We start from the raw sequence: 22,835 nt of genomic DNA, 5'->3' as shown, positions 1-22,835 counted from the left end.
GTACTACTGATAGTGCAAAATTAATAAGAGCAAGGTGACGTCTATGTACAAGTTGGAAGGTTCATCTGTGCTTTCCTCATTTTTTAAAACACCTGTGACACTTATGTGCTGGCATGGTTGAAAATGGTAGCCCCTGCCTTATTTCTTTTTTTCTCCTCAATACCTTCTTTTCGTAGATATTTACAAGTTCAAAAGTATTAGTAGTTTCTTTCAGAAATATACTAATTGATTCCTCTCAAAGAATTGTTTTTTGGTAGGACAGCAGACTCAGCTTTTTATTATGTACTGAGTGTGCTGGACTTCTCCTAGCTTCACCCATTTTTATTATTCATCCACAGTTTGCAGATATGTCTACAAGGAGTTTACTGCACATAAATGGAGCTCACGTTAAGTGTTTGGCATTTGGGCAAAAATGAATTAGGGACCTGATTTCATCTGTGCAATACGTTTTAATTTATGTGACTTAGTGAAGCACGTATAACACAAAGCATCAAAAGAAGATTGCTTCACTGAAGATCATATGAATGTATCTATTCTGTGTGGATTGTCCCAACAATCCAAATAATTGTTGATTTGTAGCATATCTAATGCTATCACTTTTCTGTATGTATGGGAGGGCATCTTCATTGTGGCAGTTAGGTGCAGTGCTTTTCACAGCTTGCAGGAAGAAACTGTCTGTCTTCTTTTCAGCTAAATAAGGATTGTTATTTCTTGTGATGTGTTTATCCAGACATAAAACGTATGAGTAGTATGTCTCATATTTTTTTTTTTTTTAATAAAACAATAAAACATAAAACAATACCAAAGAAAAAAAAAGAAGAAAAGATGATAAATTATGAGAGTGAACTACCATGGCCCACCTTTTCCTGCTTCAGATTCTTAGAAAGATAACTAAGAAAATAGGCTAACAAAAGTATCTTCTGTTTGCAGAGCCAATGGAACAAAGCTGCAAATGACTGCGTATGGCACTTTTTCTCCATTTGAATACTTTAATAGAAAAAAAGTAACAATAATTAATTCAAAGGAGATTGATCTAGTCTTACTATTTACTAATACCTTGTAATAATCTTCATTAGAATGCATCTGTAAACTTCAAATCAACATATTCCCTAATTGTCTAATGAATGTGTTAATAACCTAACAGCTATTTAAAGATCATAATTACTGTAATTTTTTCCACATACAGCCATTTTTTCACAGCCTTACATGATTAATTTGCTCTTAACAAAGAATCGTGTGTGTGTATTATGCATTAGAATGGATATTATAAAATTGCTGTTTATTTTCTGTGTTTGAATCAGCTTTGGCTTGGTTGGCAAGAGACTGTCACAGTTAATAAGGCTTTTTTTATTTTAATATATTCAGTTTATGCTTATATGTCAATTTTTTTATAGGGAACAAATGGCCAAAGAAATGTCAGAAATGTTGTCTAGGTAGGTGAGAAGAAAATATTGAATGAATAAATCATTTAATGGAAAGAAATCATATGTGAAATGTGTTAAAAAATAATGAGTATGTTTTTTAAGCGTTAAGCAGAGAAGTAAACACGTTGTTTCAGATAAGTTTCCTTTATCAACACCTTTTTATCAACAATCATTACCTGATTTTTCAATAATTTTTAGATGCTAATTTACTTGATTATATAAATAACAATTGAAAAAAGTTTCAGTAGCCTTGTATTTTGTATAATTTTGAGAAGGTTCATTCAGATTTCTTCTCTCATCACTGCTCTTATGATAATAATAAAATACTAGGCTCTGCATCTTCAAAAGAAGAATTTCTACAAATTGTTAAATTAAATTACTTAAAGTTAATATAACTCAATTTAATTGAAAATATTCCACCTATATTTTAATTAAAATAAAACCAGTTGAGAAAATTGTGTTGTTAAGAGTATATTAAAACTCTCTTAAGACATGTAAATAAAATCTTATTCTGAGATTTCTTGGATGATAATAGAAGGGTTTATGTACAATGCAGGTGTAAGGGAGGATGTAGGTTTAGATCTAAATACAATGGTACTGCAACAATCTCATAGTTGCGAGTGTTAGAATGGTTATAATGACCTCTATATTAGAGGGCAATTAAGTGTTTGATGGACTGTGGGGATAAAAACAATGTCTTCTGACACTACATGCCTGATGTCTTATAGCAGAAGTAAAAATATTTGGAGTTGTAAAACAAAGCAGAATGCTGTGTATACATAGTCTGAAGATAAGATTGACTAGGCATAGAATCATAGAATGGCCTGGGTTGAAAAGGACCGTAATGGTCATCCAGTTTCAACCCCCCTGCCGTGTGCAGAGTAGCCAACTACTATGATTAATGTGTAGCCATAATGTTGATAACTGTGAAAGCAGCTGGCATGTAAATTCATTTCTTGTGGTGTTCTTTTATGAACATGGGTGTAAATAGTGCTGCATTTAATTGTTAGACTGCAGATTTAGAGGGAGAGATTGTATTGCATGTATGGACGCAGTTCCAGTGATGATGGCCAAACCTTTATATGCAAAACAATCACAAAACTTTGACCAAATCAGAGGCATTGTTTTATGGTTGAATTAAAATTGCAGTGCTGAATGCTTCTGAATGCTTATTTGACTTAATGTTTGTTGGGTTTTTTTTTTGCTATTCTCATACTCAAAACTTTTGACTTGAGACTCTATGATGAAATCTACAAATGCTGTTTATAATATGTAACGTCAAATTGAGTGGTGAAGAGTGACTGTCAAGCATGATTCTCCTCTTACTGACAGACTGTTACATGTAAAGTCATGCAGAAAACCACATTGATCTGCAGAGTAGTACTGTAATGGGGAAGCTAAGCCACTCAATTGGATTAGCATTCTTAAAGATTGCTGCTTTAACCAGAGATCTTACGGCCTACTTCTGCTGCTCTAAATTATATTGCAAACACTTAGAGTGGTGGGTAGTGTTGCTAAATAAGGAAAATCCTCAGGATTTGTCAAATCCTTTGTTCATCAAGGTTAGACGCCAGGTAGCGGAAATGGCATTCAGTAGCAATCCTTTAATGTTTTGGCATACTGGAGATAACAAAATATTAAAACATATTTTGAAAGGAATTGTCTGTTTAATGATTTCTTTTACGTTAATCATGAATGGTGCTAAGAATGAGGAAGTGTTATTGCCCCTTAGATCTGTACTGATAAAAAGACAAGGTAGGTTTTCAGTCAAACTTCTTGGGAGCTGCATGTTAGCTCAGATTAATAGTGTGAACAGGCATAATTAAACTGATGCTGCAATGAACACGAAGATTCTGTAGTTTTAATTACATTTCAAGAGATGGTTCAGTTGCTATTAAGAAGAACATTTGGCTAAACAGATGTTTTATTCTATAAAAGTTAAACGCAATTTATTTTTCGGAACTGCTGTATCTATGCAGAGGAAACTTTCATAGAAAATATATTTAAATCCTCTTCACTAAAAAGGAAAAATACGGCATAAATATATAGCAGAGCAACATGGTTTCTCATGAGAGACTTTTAGATTTTACAGAGAAATAAACTTGAAATAATATTCATTGGTTTGTTAAATGCTAAAATAATAAAATAGCCCCACAGAGATACTGCGTCACAAACAGAATTTTACTAAAGAGATGTGGCTTCCACTGTTTCTTGTAAATTTGTAACTTAAAATATTGCATCAGGGGTTTTGCTGCTCCATTAAAGATCTAATAATGTCTTCTGAATGAGTCTTCTCAGAGCCTGAAAGAGAATTGCCTAATATTATTATTCATGGGCATTGATAGAGGTTGATAAAATCACGTTAAACACCAAGGAATTCAACAGCAGACACAAGTGTTCTGATCTTCACTGAATGCTGTAGTGTTTCCATCTTGGTTTGTGTTGTTATAGTCCATGGGGCTGTTCCTACAGGAGTCTCCTTCTGCTCTTTATGTATCTCATTTTTAAGGTAAAATGGAATGAGTTATTTCAGGTTTATTTTTGTACACATGTAACATTTGTTTGTTAAATGGATGATTTATTCATACTGCTAAGAAGTTAGAAATTTTAGTAATGGTTTCTCACATGCTGTTAACTTCCTTGCACAGTACTTACGTGGCATACTGTATGCCTTTGAAACACACTGTTTCTGGTTGGGCCTTTTAATACTGGTCAGCATTTCTTTAAGGAGGGGTTTTTATTCTTCAGTATCTCTGCAAATAATGATGTTTTTTTTCCTTCTGCAGCCCAGCTATTGCTGTTCCTGGATAGTTGCAATAAAATAATTATAGAATTAAATTGATCTCTCAAATTAAACTTCTGTCAGAAGCATGGAATATTTTTCTGGTTTTTGAACAAAGTTTTATACTTCAAGTCTCAAACAACAGCACAAATGCCTTTTATGCCTTCTTGTCTACATCAGAAACATTTTTCCTTCCTTATTTGTTTTTATAATGGAATAATGGAACTGAAAATGCATGGCTAATGTGTGTGTCTGTGTTCTGCATCTTGACCTACTACCAAGGAAAATGAGGGGGGATGTACATACATACAGATGCATAGAATGTATTTTCTTATACATAAACACTAGATATTTATGGCAATTTCTCTTGATTTCTGGGCAGCTGACCAGATTATTCTTACAGAAAGATTTTGTACATAAAAAATGCTTCCTTTTTTTTCTTAATACTTGGAGCATCATGAAAGTAATTTCTTAATTTTCTTCTGAATCAGTCCTGCTATTGTATGAATGCAGCAGTATTGCTCATAGGATCTGTTCCTACTGTTGTAGCAATTCCTATTCTATACTAACCTGTCCCTTAAAAAATACATTTATATTTAAACATGCTTGCTTGTTTTTTTATTTTATTTTTTTCATAATTGTAGAGGTCCTGCAGTTCAAGCTACAAAAGCTGCTGCTGGTGCTAAGAAGCATGATCTGAGTAAATGGAAATATGCAGAGCTTCGTGATACCATCAACACATCTTGTGGTAGGTTTTTTTCTTCTTATTTGAGAGAAAAAGTAGTCAGATTGTAGTTGTATGAAAGGTGTTACATCATATAATAAAGATAAAAACTTGGTCATGAAATTATGCAGGTTTGAATTAATGTCAAGTTAATTTCAAAATATTTTGTTTCTCTAAAGAAATTTGGCTTGCTGCTCTCTATACTGTGGAAACAGAAATTGCTTTGTTACTTTTTTTACTCATTTGATGTTTTATATTAAGCTGTTTGGGCCATAAAATATGTCATACTTTCTTATAATTTCTCTTTTATGTAATTCAAAAAAGAGAATTTTTTCTAGGCTCTGGAATTTATGGGTTCCAACAACTTTTTTATATTTTCTTGCAAAAAGAATATATAAAGCACAGTAATATAATGTGTTTCAGCTGAATAGCAGGTTCAGTAACGTAACATGTAAAGTAACGTGGTGCTAATGTGTATTTACCTTTAATGAATGCAGTAGAGATCCTCTTAGATGACTAATGAAGAACTCTTGTGATCATTCAGTCTTTAGTATCATGACATTCAATAAAATTAAAATATCATTAATAAAGTAGACAAAGAATTCAGGTATCAAAGCGGAAAAGACATCGACGTCTAATCTAAAAAGATATTTTTTTCAATTTCAGAAGTGGAGTTCAAGGGTGAAATTTTTTTTGCCTCTCTACTGCTTTTTTTGCAATAATGTCAACAAGCAAATTCAGTAAATGGAAAATTACAACAGTAGCATTTCACTGCTACAAATCTCACAGTAAAACAGCTACTTTGAGCACTGTCATATCTCGAAAGACAAGAGGATATGTAGCACTGCAAGGGATTTTCTAGGCCATAAGATTAGGTCCCTGTTTCTGTAAAGAACAAGGTATATATGTTTAATACCATATCATTAATTAAAAGCTGTCCTAGAAAATATTTTAAGAAATTATCCTTAGTTGTGGAAATCCTGTGCTTTTAGCTACATTTACAGTTAGAGCTCACAAAATTTCATTTTCTTGCTATTATAATACAGTAATGCTATACCTGGTTCTAAAATCTTATATACCAGTCATTACAGAAAAACCATTTCATGAATCGTTCCTCTGATTTTTTTCTTACTCCTCTCTTCATTTCTTGCTTCTGAGACAGATATTGAACTACTGGCGGCTTGCAGAGAAGAGTTTCACAGAAGGCTAAAGGTATATCATGCCTGGAAATCCAAGAACAAGAAACGCAATGCAGAAACAGAACAGCGTGCTCCCAAATCAGTCACAGACTATGGTGAGAAGAGATAATTTTGTGTTTATAATAATTTTTGAGACAGTATTCCAGAGAAAATGTTTCTAGTGTAATTTTCTTTTGTTATGTTGAAGGAGATGTTTTCTGAGAGTATTTTCACATTGAATTAGGGTGAATATTTTGAAAAGTTTGAAACTGGCAAATACAGTGCAGAAGATGGAATACTTTCTGAAGATGAAAATACATATGTACTCAATAACAACTCGCATTTGTTAAAGATCAAAAACTATTCTTGATTTGGTAATGCATTTACAGGCATTTCTGTGAAACATTATTTGCTGTGCTGTGCAAGACTAAGGTAGATTTTCCATTTATGAAGCTCCAGTTTGCATTTTGAGACTTTAGAGACTTTGATTGTTCATACTAATTCTGACCTTTGTAGATAAAATACTGCTTTCAGTGAGAGTTCTGTTCGGTATAATTCTGAACCATCTCTAAAAACAATAGTCCAGTGTGTCATAAGTAGTCAATAGTCTGTGTGGTTTACTGGGGCTAGAAAAAAAAAAAAAATCCAAGATAGAAAGGAATCTTGTTCTATGTGATTGTACTATTACACTTAGGGTCCAGACAAAACAAAACGCCTTAGTGGTTTCTCATGCTTTTACCATTTCTTAAGATATGGATAGGCACTTAGGGAAGTTTTTAAAAGGAGAGAATTATTTCCTCATCTAAGTTGTTCTAAATGTTACATATTTAAAATTACATTTTCCTTTCATTAATTCTACAAATACTGCACTTTTTGATTGCAGGATGACAATTATTGCATGGTTTCTGCTTTTATATTACGCTGTCATTCTGCTTTTTTCATAGATTGGTGCTTATTTTTCAAAGCAAAATGCTAATGAAAGTCAGTGACTAGTTTTTTAAATTCAATGAGAATGTGTAGGAGTTACCATGTGTGAAACTGCCAAACCTGAAAATTAGGTGTCCAGTTTCTGGAGTGATTTAAATTCGGTAGTGGTGATTTGGTTTTGTTTTTCCAACAACCATCTGTTATGATAGGAATGTAAGAAATGAACAGAAATACAACAAACTGATAGAATAATTCAGCCAGGTCTTTATTCCCATCCTTTGGTCTTGGCTACAGTGGGAGTAGAAGAGGAAAGAGCAGGTGAGGAGATAATGTTTTTTGAGTCCCATTAGCCCTGGTACGGAGCTTGGTCTTGGAACAGGGGGAATGCAGATCCCAGGCACACTCCTTATTCCCAGTGTCAGTCATTATACAAAAATATTTCCTTTCTTTTGATTTCATTTTGTGAGTTAGGCATTACTTGAGCATTACGTGAGAATCTGGGCTTTTCAGAGAACTTTGGTTCCCTGAACAGAGAGGAGGGGAGATCTGGCCTCCTGAAAAAGACCATATCAAAGACTGGGTTCTTGTAGGAATATTGCTTTAACTGCTTATGAAAGCTAATGAATAAAACATTATGAAAAGGCATTTCAACTACTTTGATGAGGTAGCAAGTTGCTTTGAATTTCAGCTTGGGAAATTTGTTTGGAACTGAATGGGTAGTAAGTATTCTTCTGTTATGCTGTTAATGGGGAATTTTAAAGAGCAGAAAATCTTTGGACTTCCACAAATAAAGTTTGGGATATTTATATTCTCATCACATCTCATCCCAGAGGCCTGGGAATTATTATTATTATTATTTTTTTTGTAACAGAAATACAACAGAAAAATTAGAAATATTGTGTTAATTCTGAGGGCATTTGTTGCAGTCTGTACTGATGTATTCATACAGTATGGCAAAGTAATCAATTTCTAAATTAAATCCTGATGAAACTAGAAGCAATTAGGTATCTATGAAACTTGAACAAAGGAGACGTTATTCATGTCAGTGAGCAGAAAATAAATAGTAGTAGCTCAACGTGTACTTTTTTAATTAGAATTTCTGTTTGTCTAATATCATCAGTATCATTGGTGAAAAATAAGGTAACGAAACTGTAACTTAAAAAGGTCAGCACTACTGCATTTTGTTCAACATGTAATATTTGTTCACAGATTTTGCACCATTTTTGAACAACTCAAGTAAGTGGGGAGTTGGTTACTTAAGCTAACTTTGAAGATTAGGAACACTCAAGAGCTCTGTACTAACATTATTTAATCCAGTGTTTTGCTACACATCTGTGTGGAATTTAACTGTTCAAGTAAAATGCTATTTTACTATTTTGCAATTTTATTCAACTGCTGGTTATTATGTAGTATTGTAATAACTTACTAATGTACTTCACTGTTTATTTCATGAGATCCTTTCCCATTTCAGCTGTCATAAGAAAGGAGAGTGATGTACGTTACTTGAGGAAATAACAATTTTCTTTCCAAAATAAGTAAATTTTTTTTTTTAAATAGCATTTTTTACTGTCTGCACTTTTTTTTTTTGGTAGCAAAACTCTGGAATCAAATTAATTATAACAGCTGTTTTCCTAGCACACTAACTGTCATCAGGTGGTGGTTTTGTTTGAGTAAAGAACTACTTTCCATAGTGGTGAAAGTTAGTCTTTACTGGCTGCTTAGCATTTCCAGTCTCTAGATTTTCTCTTGAATTTAAGTATGCAAAGGGTTAGAAATAAGTCTTAGCAACTACTGTTACATTACAGTAAGTGTTTGACAATACTAAAGCACTGATCTTTAGTATGATGTTCAAATGATATTGTTAGTTGTTCAGTCAATTTGCTGTGTACTGTAGCCTGTATGTCCATGTAAAACATGCTTTTTCAGATTTGATGTATAAATGTAGCATTATTCTATTAAATATGTTTTTGTTTTCTTGTTTATGTAGGCATGGGCAAAAAAATTGGGGGCATAATTTATATAATACATTTCTGTTCAAAATTCCACTCTTCGTATTTAGAAATACTCAGATTCAAGCAAAAGTAATATAACTAATTTTGAGGTACACTTGTAGTCTGTCAGTCCTGTTCATGAATATAAAAGTGCATTATTAGAAATGATTGTCAATTTCATATATTAAATTCTAACTCAAAAATCAGTTTTGCTTCTTCATATACAGTAGACAAAAAAAGGAATTCACTTCTAATTATTCTGTTTTTGCTGAAGCGCTGAGCTATTAGCTGTCTTTTTCTATAGATGGCATAGATTCAAATTCAGAACTTCTTAAACAGAATATTTATTGTAAACCATTAGAAGCAAATGAATAAAATTTTGCAGGAGGCAGTTATTAAAGGAAAGGATCTTATTTATAAGAGCATCTAGTATTTAAAACTGATTTATATTGTATACCAAACATTAAGAAGGTTGATCAATTGATACGTTAATGTAGAATATTTGCTTTTGTTCAAAAGAAAGTTCTCCTGAGTCTGAAATATAAGTGTGTGTGACTACAAAAAGACACATGACAAATGTTTATCAAGAACCTGTTCTCTGGAGAAGTTCAGTCAGTTGACTTTAATGGTCAGATATAACCAGTTCCTTTGAAAAAGAAAGCAGCTGGAGTTCAGTATGCAGCAATCGAGGCAGTTGTTTTTGAGGACTATTTAGCATAGTAAGTGGTTATTTATCAAATTCTATTAACAAATTAGTGATTTCTAACAGTGTTACACACCCTTGTTTGTCAAAAGATAAGTCTTTTGAGTGGTGTTTTGTATTCTTGTAACTGAAAATGCTGTTTTGCACATTGACCTTATTTTACAAAGATAGAGACTGATCTGGAACAGCTACGATTTATGTTTCTGGTTGGTAAAAAATTTTACATAGAAATTTATACTTTAAATAGTAGTCTAAAGCAGAATGTGGTATTTTATTTGCTTTTGTCTAAACTTAACTTACCTGAGGTCATTGACCGATTGTTTTACACGTAGGTGTAGTAGTTAAAATGAACCTTTCTTCACTAGAGCTGTCATCAGAGTAGTTGGAAGAACGCACGTTATATCATAGAATCATAGAATCACAAGGTTGGAAACGACCTATAAGATCATCCAACTGTGGACTATGAGATGGCAAGGCTTTAGGTTTGATGAGACTTGTACTCAGACAGACTTTCGTGTTTTGTTTTGTTGTTTTTGCTAACTAATTTAGCAAGTCGTTAATGTTTGTTTGATTATTCTTGCTTATTTTTGGCTTTTGTTTTGTGTAATAGCTCAACAGAACCCAACAGCTCAGCTACCAATGAGGCAGCAGGAGATTGAAATAAATAGACAACAGCGTTACTTCCGCATTCCCTTCATCCGTCCCATGGACCAATACAAAGATCCCCAAAACAAGAAGAAGGGTTGGTGGTATGCACATTTTGATGGGCCGTGGATTGCTCGACAGATGGAACTTCATCCTGACAAGGCACCCATTCTCCTTGTAGCTGGTTGGTATCAAAAGCAGAGTTCAGTTGGAAAGGTTCAGAGTTGACAACTTATTTTAGAAAAAAAGTCAGATGATGAAAGTTTTCCTAGTTGCAGCCTCATCAGCAGTTCATGTCTGGGCAGAATTTGAAGATCTATGACTTCTGTTGATAGTGGTGAAATGTCATGGAATATTATTTGGGTGATGCTGGTAGCAAACTGGTGCTTTTACAATGCTTGTGTTGCCTGCTATGAAAGATTGGGATTTTAACCTTAAATATTTGAAATAAAAACTAGATGTGGCAATAGATGGTTAATTGTAGAATTGTTGGAAGGGACCTTAAAGACCACCCAGCTCTCAGGGCTGCATCCAATCTGGCCTTCAACTCCTCGAGGGATGGGGCATCCACGTCTTCTCTTAAACTACCTATTCCAGTGCTCTCATAGTGAAGACTTTTTTCCTTATATCTAATCTAAATCTACCCTCTTCTGGTTTAAAGCCATTAACCCTTGTCCTATCAAGACAAAGAGTCCCTCTCCACCTTTCCTGTAGGTCCCTTTAGGTACTGGAAGGCTGATATAAGGTCTCCCCACGGCCTTCTCTTGGCTGAACCAACCCAAAGTATCATCCTGTCTAGAAGTGCTTCAGCCCTCTGGTCATCCTCACAGCCTTCCTCTGGACCTGCTCTAGAAGGTCCATGTCTTTCTTATACTGGGGCCTCAGTGCTGGATGCAGTACTCAAGGTGGAGTCTTATAAGAGCATAGATGCAAGGGAGAATCACCTCCTCTATGCTTCCAGTTATGCTTCTTTTAAATGCAGCCCATGATACTGTTGGCGTTCCTGTATCTTCTTTTTCTGGTAGATAATGCAAAGGGTAAAAATCACTGGTTTACAATTCAGTGTTTTGAGTTCTTGTCTTTGACTTCAGAACTGACGAGAACTAAACAAATCCATTTGTTTAGTTTTACAAAGTGATGCTTTAATAGCAACAAAACTTCCTTGGTTTTCTACTAATTATTTTTAATATAATTATACAAGTTTTTGTCTGTTCAGTTTCAAAGCCCTTATCTAAAAGTAGCAGTGCTGTCATGAATACCACACTCAATGGATCACCTATGAAAAGTAAGATCAAAATACAGCTGGTGAACTGCACTCATCACTTCATTGGATTCCATGTGGGCAGTACCACCAGTACTTTCAGTTTGTTTAGCATAGGAGGCTTGACAGATTAAGGGTACAGGCAATTTGATCAAGTCTTAAGTTCCTAGTCACTTTGCTTTGTTTAAAAAACAAAACAAAATTATAACAACAGTTGACTGCAAAACTGTATGTATGTGCAAAACAATAATGCTGTAATGAATTTCAGGAGAGTATATTGAGATGCTGATCTTTCTTGGCATCTTGCTTTTGTTCCTCTTCGCTTGATTTTTTTTTTAACTACAATTTTGCAGTTTCAGCATGTGAAAAGTAGTTTATTCTGATCTTGCTTTTTTGTCCCATGAGTAGAAATCTGTCTGAAGACTGGTTCCCTGATAAGCTATGAAGTCTATTAACAAACCAGAGCTTGACAGAGGGAATCTAATTAATGAAGATATAAATTTTGCTAATGCAACCTTTGAATGATGTGAAAAAATTATAAAGATTTTTCTTTTTTCCTCTACGTTTTCAGGTAAGGATGATATGGATATGTGTGAGCTTAATCTTGAAGAGACTGGCTTAACTCGAAAGCGAGGTGCTGAAATTTTGCCGAGACAGTTTGAAGAAATTTGGGAGCGCTGTGGAGGTATCCAGTACCTGCAAAATGCAATTGAAAGCAGACAAGCTCGTCCTACATATGCTACAGCTATGCTGCAGAACCTGTTAAAATAAATTGTCATTTTGCACAGTAGCATTCATGATGAGAACCCTTGCCCGTGATACAAAGGGAAGAGCTCCTCTGTGCAACAGAGGACGTAATGTTCTTTAATCATATTAGAGATGTTTAATATAAAGTGAACAGATTTTATTAATCATGTGGTTTGTTAATTTGTACTCTATTATGTTTAATTTGTGTAGTCAGCTTTACTAGGTATGAGAACCCTGAAGAATTTTCAGTCAGTAGGTTGTAGCATTATGTTTATACACTGCATTTTTCTTAGCAGTTTCTGTTACAACACTTAACACCTTTAAATGATCTATCAGTAGTTGGGTACATAGTACAAAGAACGGCATTGCAACCATCTTTTTATAAAATTCCCTCTTCAAAATACTAAATAGTGGGCTTTAAGTGGTGGACTCGTAAAGAGTATATGCTGTATCTCATAACTGGAATTGTGGGGCCTTAGCTTTGACTTCTGTTCTGGAGAAGTTGGAGTGTACTTTTATATAATCTGAGATATTTTATGTCCTGATTTGAAAAGTGGTTAGTGTCTGTTTTTACTAACTTTTTCTGAAAGTGATGGGAAATCCTTCTATACTTGAGACTCATAACTTCCTACTGTTTCTGTTACTGTTCTGTTACTGTTCCTACTGTATTCTCTGTTTTGACTTAAGAGAAACATTTTTTTCTGTGCATTTGGAGAAGAGAATTCATGTGTGTCAATATTGAGTAATACTGTACACAAAGAATGTACTGCTCATTACACCTTATACCACATATTTCTGTTTCTTTTTTTTTTTTCCTTTAAATACAAATCTCATTTTTTTTTTTACCAAATTTCTGTTAAGAAAATATGTCCATTCTTGGACAACTCACTTATCCATGTAGTATAATTTAAATATAGCATGCAAAATTGTTCAAGACTTGTATCTGGAGGCAGATAAGGATAGCATAAGGGAAATCTGGTCAGCTTCTGGATGGTAAGGTAACTTAACTGAACACTGAGACCTGTTTATTTTAACTGTAATGAGATGTATGAAGTCTGTACCTTTGGTTAGATGTTGTAAAAATCTGGCTAGTAACATAATGCATCATCTATGTGCTGATGAATTAGCTGCAATTTTTAATATACTAGACTATTGCAGTCATTCAGACACTGATCTTTATCTTGATCTCCTTTGTCAGCGTCCTAGCTTGTAACAGTTCCTTAATTAAGCAATGAGAGGTTTTGTGGATAGGAATTACTAATTTCATTCAGTTTTAAGATGGATTCCTGTCTACTGATGTGATTGTTTCACCATGCTGGCCATTATTTCAACAAAGGAGGCTTAATTATGTATTATTTCTCTGTTAAGAATTGGAAATATAAATAACTTGATGTCCCAGTACTTATTCAACCTGATACAGAAATGAAATCTTGCTCTACAAATTGACAGCTTTCTCACAGTGCAAAATAATTTCCTTTCAGTTTACTATGCTTGAAACTTTTTGAAAAATGTTTATAAACTTTAGTTTATAATTACATAAATACATAAAAGTCATTAATGACTTCCAAGAGGTACAGTTTTGTAGCACAGGCAGAGAAAGCTCATAATATGTGTGTCCTCACCATAAATTATGCTTGCATGCCTATGTCTAATTATTATTAAAATGCACTCCTTACTGTAATACATGCAAAGGTATTTGAGTAATACATTAGTTCTGTATGAATTGGTCATCAGGGAACTTCAACTTCCATTGCATACCCATTCTGCTTTTTGATCATGTGATTGCAAACTGGCAAATGTGTTTTTGTTTTACTGAAAATGCCCTCCAAACTGCAGCAGTAATTTTTGGCTGGAAGATGAAAGGAGAATTGACTACAGTGTTACATGACTTTCAGGGTGCTTCTTATGAAGCATTATTGAATTGGAATGAAGGTTTCAGAACTTCCAGTCTCCAAAAACTTAAAACTGAAAAAGCTTTGACCTTATATTTGACACAAGGAAAAGAAAATCACTGAATTGATAGGGCTGAGGAGCCCTGTCTTACATTTATTTCTATCTGGATTTAAATTCCCGTTCAGGCTCAGATTATATATATAAAGCAGATCTTAATGAGACTGAACACTAAGCAAAGAACCTCAGTACTTAAGTGTGTGTGTGTGTGTATGTATATACACATATATATACTTAAATGCTTAAGTACATATGTGTGTATGTATATATGTGTATCTGTAAATGTAACTGTGGGGAACTCTAAATAAAATCATTAACTTAATTTTTCCAGTCTGTTCCTTTCATTATGCCAGTATTTCCTTGACTGAAGCTGTTTCTTGACAGTAAGTTGCCTACAGACTGGTATTGGAAGGAAACTTTATTTTCCTGACTTGAGTGCATGGGAATTTATGTTAGTTATACGATAAACGAATATTAGGTATTGGACTATAAAATAGTGGAAGAGGAAGTGGTGGCTGGATGTTTTCAGTTTACACGTTCCCCATCTCTGCACAGGTTGAGCAGTGTGCTTGAGAAGATACATTCCATAAATCAGGGTATTCTAGTTTGCACAGTAGCATGCCTCTGTTCATTCTGTATCAAAACAACTCAATTTCAGTTTTTGTCAATCTTTTTGTGCAACAGAATTTTTTGTTGTTGTTCTAATTTTTTTTCAAATGAGAAATATTCATCTGCTTCTCCAGCTTTTCTGTTGTCTCATCTACTGTGTCAGATTGTGATACTGTTGGATGGTTTAGAACCAGTCTCTGGTCTTAGGGATTGTGCTGTTATCTAATGCCCTTCTGATCTACAGCTCTAGGGAATAGAAAAAAAAAGTTGTTTCTGAAGGAAAATGAGGTTCTGTGTGTCTGATTTATATAAACATTTCCTCCTCCCTGTCAGTGCTGCCCATTATAGTTGAGAACTTCATGAAACACTCCAGAAAATAAGGAGAGGAAGAGAATCACTGGGCTACATTCCTGACTAAGTACCAGTCTAGAGAGTGCTACTCAAGGATCACAAGGTCATTACATACTTGCCTATTACCCACTGTTGAGATTGGTTTTCTTTTTGTCACTGAAGCCCTTGTTTGGTTGGTTTTTTTTTGTTGTTGTTTTTTTGTTTTTGTTTTTCCAAAAATATTTTTAAAGTATTTAAATGACCTCCTAATACTGTACTGAAAATCTAAAAAATAAAAATAAAATACATTCCATGTTGAAACCTCACTTGCATCTCTCTTGCTGTTCTAAAAAATTTAAGTGGAGTATGTAAGGGTAAATTAAGGTATGAGAAAGATGGAAAGACTTCTGTGCTAAATCCTGTATCCTTGTATTGCAGTTGTTTTTCAAACCTTTGCTGCTTTACCACGAGAGCTTTATTGTAATCAGTGCAAATATTGTTTTCTATGCTATTTACCATTTGCATCTGCTTCATTTTCTTAACAGTGGCTAGTGAAACTATTTAGGATGTGCTGAATTTATATGCTGCGAGAGTTTTGGAGTTGAAGAAAAAAGAAGGAAAGGCTATCAAACTTGCCTCTTTCAAGGGCCAAATCAGAGTGCTATTTTTCAGTTCAGTACAGTTGAAGTAATTCAGGCTTTGATCTTTTTAGGCATAACTTTGTGTCAGTATCTTTATGCTACGGTTGGAACTACGGTTAAAGTACAGTTTAACATCACATTTAAAATAATGTGATGCACCTTAATGTGAGACCAAATACCAGTTCAAATCCCAGCAAAAATTTTTAAGGAGATGGTTTTATTATAATTTATTGAAATACAAAAGGCTTACATCCAGCAAATATATTTGGTAATTAATAGTTAAGAGTGATAAATACAGTCATGAATAATCATTATTAAAGTACACAACTTAAAATTACTTATTTTTTTAAGCTAATAATAGTGGGTACGGGGAGAGATATGCTAAACACATACAAAAATACATTTGTAATGAAAAAAAAAAAAGGAAAGAATGCCTTTAGCATTCTTAATGCATCTTAACTTATGTGAGCAATAGTAAAAAGCTAACACTGCTGGCATGGATGATGTCCCATGCCGTGTAAGAAGTATTTTTGAAGTGAGCTTTATACTGAAGTTACTGTGTAAAACAGCATCTTTAGTGGTCTGTTTTGTTTTAAAGTATTTCCTACTTAAATAGAGAACGTAGAAATACAATTTCAGCTGTAGAATCCTAAAATTGTTTTCTTGGTGCATTGCTTTCATTTGTACATAATTATCAGTTCTCTTGGTTTTGCAAGGAGACCTGTTTGTGCAGTTATTTGGAATTTATAAACACTGTCAAGGGTGTATAAGAAGGTAAAATTCATTCTTTGTTGTGGTAACTGTGTGGTACTGAAAGCTAGAAAGATTTACAACTGAAATCAGCTACTGTCCTGAATACATGAAAGTTTCACATCTGAGTGAGGAGCTGTCATCCAGTATAGCTGTGGACTTTGTAGAAGCTCACTTTGAGCTGTAAATACAACTTCTGATTTGTGCCAAGTGGCAAACAGTGCCTGAATGTTACACAACACTGGCATGGCACGTATACTTGCATATACTCAAGAAAAAAGGTGTTCAAGATAAAGTAATGCTCCTGTTTGAATCAGGATTATGGATTCATAGAGCATGAATTGTTAAGCCTATTAAACAATTAATGGCCACTCATTGTCTGCCAAGATTTCTTCTAGAGAAACTAAGAGTAACCTCTCAATATGATTGGTACGTACTGAATTTGAAGTGTGTTGGTGCACGACTGTAATTTATTTCCTAGGTAGCTGGGAATGTGAATCACATGCTCTTAAAGGATGGAGAAAACTACAAGCGTTTCACCTATTCAGAAAGTTTGAAGTCCTAGGATCAGACAGTTGGCCTGAGCTCTTTGGAAGCCGCCTGGACGTGGCCCTGGGCATCCTGCTCTGGGTGTCCCTGCTTGTGAGGGGGTTGGGCCGGGTGAACCAAAGGTCCCTGCCAACCTCAGCTGTGATGGGATTCTGTCACCAGGAATTAACTAGTGAAGTGTATATGTATACACAGAGACACAAGAATCTTAAATTTAGGGAAGCCCTTAAAAATAACTACAACTTCTGTGTGATTTCTGGTCTGAGTGCTACGGGGAGAGGATGAAAATGTTCCCAAATACTTTCCATGTAGCCTTTGGTAAGAGGTAAGAACATTACTAGTGACAGCTCTTATTTCCATGTTTGCCACTTGCTTTGCTTTAGTGTGTATAAGAAAGGTTAATAAAATGGTGTAGGTCTGCTTTAAAGTTTTGTCTGTTCTACCAGGCTGCTTGTAATGATACAGTATGGCAAAAAATGTCATTTCTGAGGAAAAGCTGTTACTAGCACTAGGCTCTTACAAATAGCATTAAGATGTATACGTTCTGTATGCTTAATGCACGCACCTTAACACAGGATACTTCTTACCAGGCAAGTTTTAGACATGGTCACACAGTTGAGCAATAAGTCGAGCTGTTTTTCTGTAATGACACGATGTGTTTAATGTGTACTGATTTTAAAGAGAAAGTGATGCATTTTTAGGAACCCTCAGATTTTTTTGTTACGCGTTGTCCACCTGAACTCCAGTCTTGAATAATGCAGACCTCCTTATTCTGAGTACCTGTAAAAGAAATTCTCATAAGACATTTAAGAAGCATTTAGAATTTCAAAATACATGATTTAACTACTGCTCATAGCAAAGAACTCAAAACTTTTGAGATCATCTCTAGTTTCTTCTAAAGAGAATTAAGTTGATCCTACACCTGAAGCTATTTTACATACTAAATCATTGAGAAGAATTATGATTTTTCTTCCCTGGTGTGACAATGCTGTGTTTCTGTGTGAATAATAAATACTGACTATATCATCATAATTTGAAGAGCATACTTGTGAGCATTTTTTTTAGTGCTTGGAGCATTTTTTTGTGCTGCAAAAGAAGCCATAGCTAAAGGGCCTACAGGGCCCTTCACAATTACATGCTTGGAGTAAGTTACAATTTGGGATGTTTAGTTGCTCAGCATTGGTTTGGTATAAGAGCAGCAGCAGTGCTGAGCAAACTCACACGTTTGTGAAGCCTGATGTCTGTTACTCGTGAACTAAGAGGCCAGCTCATCCATCCCTGTCATGCTTCAGGTCGTCTCATGATTGTGATAATGAAACACTGACCTGTGATACTGATGGGGAGCTCAAACTTGAAGTGCTGTCGTATTTTAATCCAAAATACCATTCGTTCGATCATCCAAGTGACTGACATGAGAATAAAATAAATGGCAGTCTTTGTTTTCTTCTCAGATATGATTTCAGTCATCTTGGTGGCTGAGAGTGACTCTTGCAGAGGATGATGCTGCATGATAGTCACTGGTTTTGATGAGCAAAGAATGACATTTTGTATATTTCTGAGGGGGAATCTATAATAGCTTTTAAGCTTGATCAGCACTGCATCAAAATAAGTCGTCTGTATCCATGCGAATTAGATTTAGTATCATCTTTTTTTTTATCTTTGGGTTTAGATCCATTACTGAATTTTGCCAGATAACAGGTTGAAAACGAAGCTTATTCACCCCAAATGCCGTGTATGAGCACAAATAAACGACGTGTTGATAGAACAGCATTTGACAGATCAATTGCAAAGTAATAGATGTTACAGACAGCTGGAGGTAACACTCTTTCAGCTGAAAGCAGCGTCTTACTTTTCAGCAGCCTTTTGGCTGAACAGAGAAGATCCAGCAGCATCCCTGATAGGGACAGGAGATATTACAAGAGAAATGTTGCATTTTGAATGAGCTCATGTTTTCAGCTTTCATCTCTAAGGAACAAAGAGCACACGCCATGCTGAGGTAAGCAGCAGAGAAATCAGGTCGGCAGGATCACTTTCTCCGGATGTTTGCTGTTTCAGTCTGAAGGGGCCTATCCTCTGGAAAGCATACATCCTAGCTCGTTGCATTCTGCTTTGACTCACAATACTTTTCTTTTTCATATGACTGCTTGCTGAGCAAGACAGGCAGTGTTCCCAGAGGCTAACCATGCACAGTGCTGTCTGTCATTGTCACCCGCTTGCAAGAATTTGTTCTCTTCTGAGCTTGGAAAAGGACGAACCAGTTCTTCACAGAGACATGGAATGTGTTTCTTACACATTGCAATGCAAAGCAAAGCAAAATTATAAAATTGCCATTTTCAGTTCGGCTTAAAAATTCTAGCTATCCATCTCTTCCTGGAAATTTGATTAGAGTAGCACATTCTGTTCTAAAATCCTGTCCTCAAAGGAGTTTGAAAGTGACATAGAAGTGTTGCTCTTAGTTTCTATCTATTTTTCCTCCCCCTTAACGACTTTTTCCCAGTCGTTAAAAGCATATTTTACCAAAAGCCTCTGAAGTGCATACTCATTTTGAACTTTACTTATGGTGAAAAATGGCCAAATACTTCTAATTATTTGTTTATTCCATGTAGTTGCCTCATTTCTCAACTACATTCATTTCCATGACCAGATCTTGGGGAGAGCTGTGTCAGTACACTTCTAACAATTTAAATTGCACTAAGCAGTATTTTTTAAACAATCTCTCATTCCTATTAAAACTTCCTCTTTGGTTTGCATTTGTGTTGAACTTTCAACTTTTATTTCAGATATTCCTTCCTTCTTCATATTTTAATGACTGCTGCTGTTGTCCTATTAAGCTTCCAAAGAAAAACAAGCTTTTCTCTGTATAGAGCTCAGGTTGGATTAGGAAATTTTCTTCTCGGGAAGAGTGGTGATACATTGACACAGGCTGCCCAGAGGGCAAGTGGAGTCATCGTCCCTGGAGGTGTTCAAGGACTTATGGATGTGGCACTGCGTGATGTGGTTAGTGGGCATGGTGGGGATGGGTTGGAGGTTGGACTGGATGATCTTAGAGGTCTTTTTCAACCTTAACGATTCTATGATTTTTTGATCTACAGAGGCTTCCTAGTAACATTTGCCAAGAGGAAATAGTAGAGGTTTAAAGCTCTTGAAAATCACAAACCTTGGTTTTGTCTGTCTGATGCGGGAAATGCAGAATTTCACAGACTAACTTGTCAGTCCTGGCTTTGTAAACTGGTCTGGTGACCTAAAACATGAAATTGGAGAGGTAAAAAAAAAAAAAAAAAAAAAAAAAAAAAATTATTTCACTCAATAATTTGCAAAAGGCACTTGGATAGAGTGGAGCATCAAAGCCATGCAAAAGAGCTGTAAGAAAAGCAGTTAAGCGCTTCTACGCTCTATTAGGAAACAAAGAAGACAGTAAATGTGAAAAGTAAATACCCAACTTAGTGTTTTTAGTTCTGAAATTGCTGAGCAAGAGCTTAAAATCAGATTTAATTTATTTATAGAGGTAAGACATGCAGATGGAGCTGTTATTTGAGTGGTGCTATGTGCTGAGGAAAGAAGTTCCATGCATTTTACCTCCGTACTGAATTGTGTTTTCAAGTCTGTGTAATGCTTCTTGGTCAGTGGTCTCTGAGGAGCTACTGGCACAAGCACTTACACTACAAACCGTGTGGCAAAAGCTAGTTATGGCTTCATCGCGTTCGAAAGCGGAGTTAATCCTTGCAGCGTTTTCTGAATTGCGGCTGCTGAGAGTGGGCCTTCTACAATGCAGAACATTTTTGTTTAGGTAAATTTCAAATTGCAAAATTTAAAAAAAAAAGAAGGGTTTTTTTTTTTTTTGAAACGTGAGGAAAAAGATCATGAGCCGCTTACTCCAAATTAGAGTTTCTTTTGCTTTTTCTTCTTAACTTAACAATTAAAATGATGAAAAGAAAAGCAAGGCTCAGTGAGCCAAGAATGACAGGCTTAAAAGTGAAGGGTTGTGTGGGTTCTGGAGCAAATTTTTCACAGCGCTGTTCTTGGTAAAACTTGTGTCTGCGTACAGGACATCTAAAATGGGGAGAGGAAGAGACAAATATACAGAACTTGAGGGCAGAAAATGCAGAATACCTCAGATGAAAACAAAGGCGAACATGCAATTAAATACAAGCACAATATTCACAATACAATTCGTTGCTATGTATCTCTATGAAATAATGTGATTCATAACAGAGGAAGGAAAACACTCTTAGATTCATGACAGTGAGTGTTAAACAAAAAGCCACAGATTGGTTCTTTGTTCACTTAATGAAGGTCAAATAACATTCGTGTTGTGGTACCTTAGAAGTTCAGGTGTGTTTCAGAATAATTCTTGAACATCCCTCTGAAGCCTATATTCTGTTTACTGGTGGCTTTAATCTGACTAGCAGGGTCTCAAGTAAGAGTTCCACTATAAAGAACTTCTTCAAGGCAAAGCAGAAGATTACTGTATTTTATGAGAACAGAGGGTTTCCAGTTGGTGGAAAAACTGGTGTGGTTCTGAGTAAATTCACAAACAAATTCTCCCACATAGGTGAGAACGTACTATACAGACTGTATGAATGGGCAGAAGCTGTTAGTCTGAGACTAGCATTAAGTTTGTATGTACTTTGCTATAATTTACACAATTTTTGTGTATTACTTTTAGAACTTCTACTACTCTTACCATTGGTTTGGTAATTTCTGCACCTGGGCCTTTCTGAAGTGGGAAGCAATTATTTTATGCAGTGTGTTGGTCTCGAAGCTCGCTTTGCTATTGCAGTAGAGCTTTCAGGAGGACCCTATTAGATGATGGGCTCCCAGCTGAAATACTGCTGCTGCACTGTGGCCTATCTTGCAAGTCACTGTGCTGAACTCCCTTTTCTGCGACTCCTACTGCAGAAAATGAATTGTGGCAGTGTTAGTTGAAGTGTCTGAATATTGAATCCTTGGCTTATCAGCACAGTTTATGCTGTTGAAAAGTACATGCTCAGCTTCATTTGTTCATGGAATAGAATCAGGGGTCCATTAACAGAGTTCCAGTTAAGCGTCATTTATTTACCTGCAGACAGCTCCTCTTCCTGGAACTAACTCACACTTCCCACCATTGTCACAAAGATGAGGTTCCATTTCGCACAGGCTCCGGCAGGGCAATCCATCCTGGCTTGCATAACCGGGTTTACAAAGGCAGTCAGCCTCTTTTGTCCACTCATTCATTATGCATTTGGAAAATTCGTCACATGCCATGAATTTGCATGGGTCTGCCTGATCAGCTGTAAAGGATGAGTAAATCATTAATGGGAGCATTGAGATGTCACCCTCCAAGTATTTGGCAAGCTGGGTGGCAGCCAGGGAAAACAGTGCACACTTCTTAACAGTGCATGTTAATGGGGTATAGTATGGCATAAGGGGACACATTTTTCTTCTCTGGGTGACCCAGCAAGCATGCAAAGCTTATATTTACTTGTACAGTTGTTTACTCCATCCTGTGATTTTACCTTTGTCTCACTGACAAGGCTTTTCATACTTTAATATTTTGATCCATTCTTGTTTTTTACTTTAAAGTGCTTGTTTTGTACTCAAGGATGCTATGCTACTCTCTCCTAAGAACTAGTTTCTGCTGTAAT

At 35.3% G+C, this 22,835-nt stretch overlaps 2 protein-coding genes across 6 annotated transcripts in view; one reads left to right on the top strand and one right to left on the bottom strand.

Moving 5' to 3' along the window:
* Window positions 1–15,600, top strand: part of MYO6 (myosin VI) — a 99,477-nt gene extending 83,877 nt beyond the window's left edge. For 3 of the 5 annotated variants that reach the window (XM_090136117.1, XM_031611315.2, XM_090136118.1), the window contains exons 29-34: window positions 931–960; window positions 1,395–1,433; window positions 4,851–4,954; window positions 6,093–6,224; window positions 10,340–10,558; window positions 12,207–15,600. In XM_090136117.1, the coding sequence (XP_089992243.1) occupies window positions 931–960; window positions 1,395–1,433; window positions 4,851–4,954; window positions 6,093–6,224; window positions 10,340–10,558; window positions 12,207–12,406 (724 nt within the window). In that variant the 3' untranslated portion in view covers window positions 12,407–15,600. Of the gene's footprint in view, window positions 1–930; window positions 961–1,394; window positions 1,434–4,850; window positions 4,955–6,092; window positions 6,225–8,244; window positions 8,503–10,339; window positions 10,559–12,206 lie in introns of those variants that run through there. The other 2 variants (XM_031611317.2, XM_031611316.2) reach the window with 2 other exon arrangements.
* Window positions 15,601–16,291: 691 nt separating this feature from the next.
* IMPG1 (interphotoreceptor matrix proteoglycan 1) overlaps window positions 16,292–22,835 on the bottom strand; it is a 52,639-nt gene continuing 46,095 nt past the window's right edge. The window contains exons 15-19 of the mRNA XM_090136712.1: window positions 22,271–22,481; window positions 21,085–21,261; window positions 20,788–20,972; window positions 20,369–20,452; window positions 16,292–17,991 (exon numbers count right to left, since the gene is read on the bottom strand). Coding sequence (XP_089992838.1) covers window positions 20,421–20,452; window positions 20,788–20,972; window positions 21,085–21,261; window positions 22,271–22,481 — 605 coding nt within the window. The 3' untranslated portion in view covers window positions 16,292–17,991; window positions 20,369–20,420. The remainder of the gene's footprint in view (window positions 17,992–20,368; window positions 20,453–20,787; window positions 20,973–21,084; window positions 21,262–22,270; window positions 22,482–22,835) is intronic.

The sequence above is a fragment of the Phasianus colchicus genome, chromosome 2 (assembly GCF_987193195.1).
Source record: "Phasianus colchicus chromosome 2, bPhaCol1.hap1.1, whole genome shotgun sequence".
Taxonomy (NCBI): domain Eukaryota; kingdom Metazoa; phylum Chordata; class Aves; order Galliformes; family Phasianidae; genus Phasianus; species Phasianus colchicus.
The sequence above is the reverse complement of the archived record's forward strand: the minus strand, read 5'-3'. Positions and strand labels throughout refer to the sequence as shown.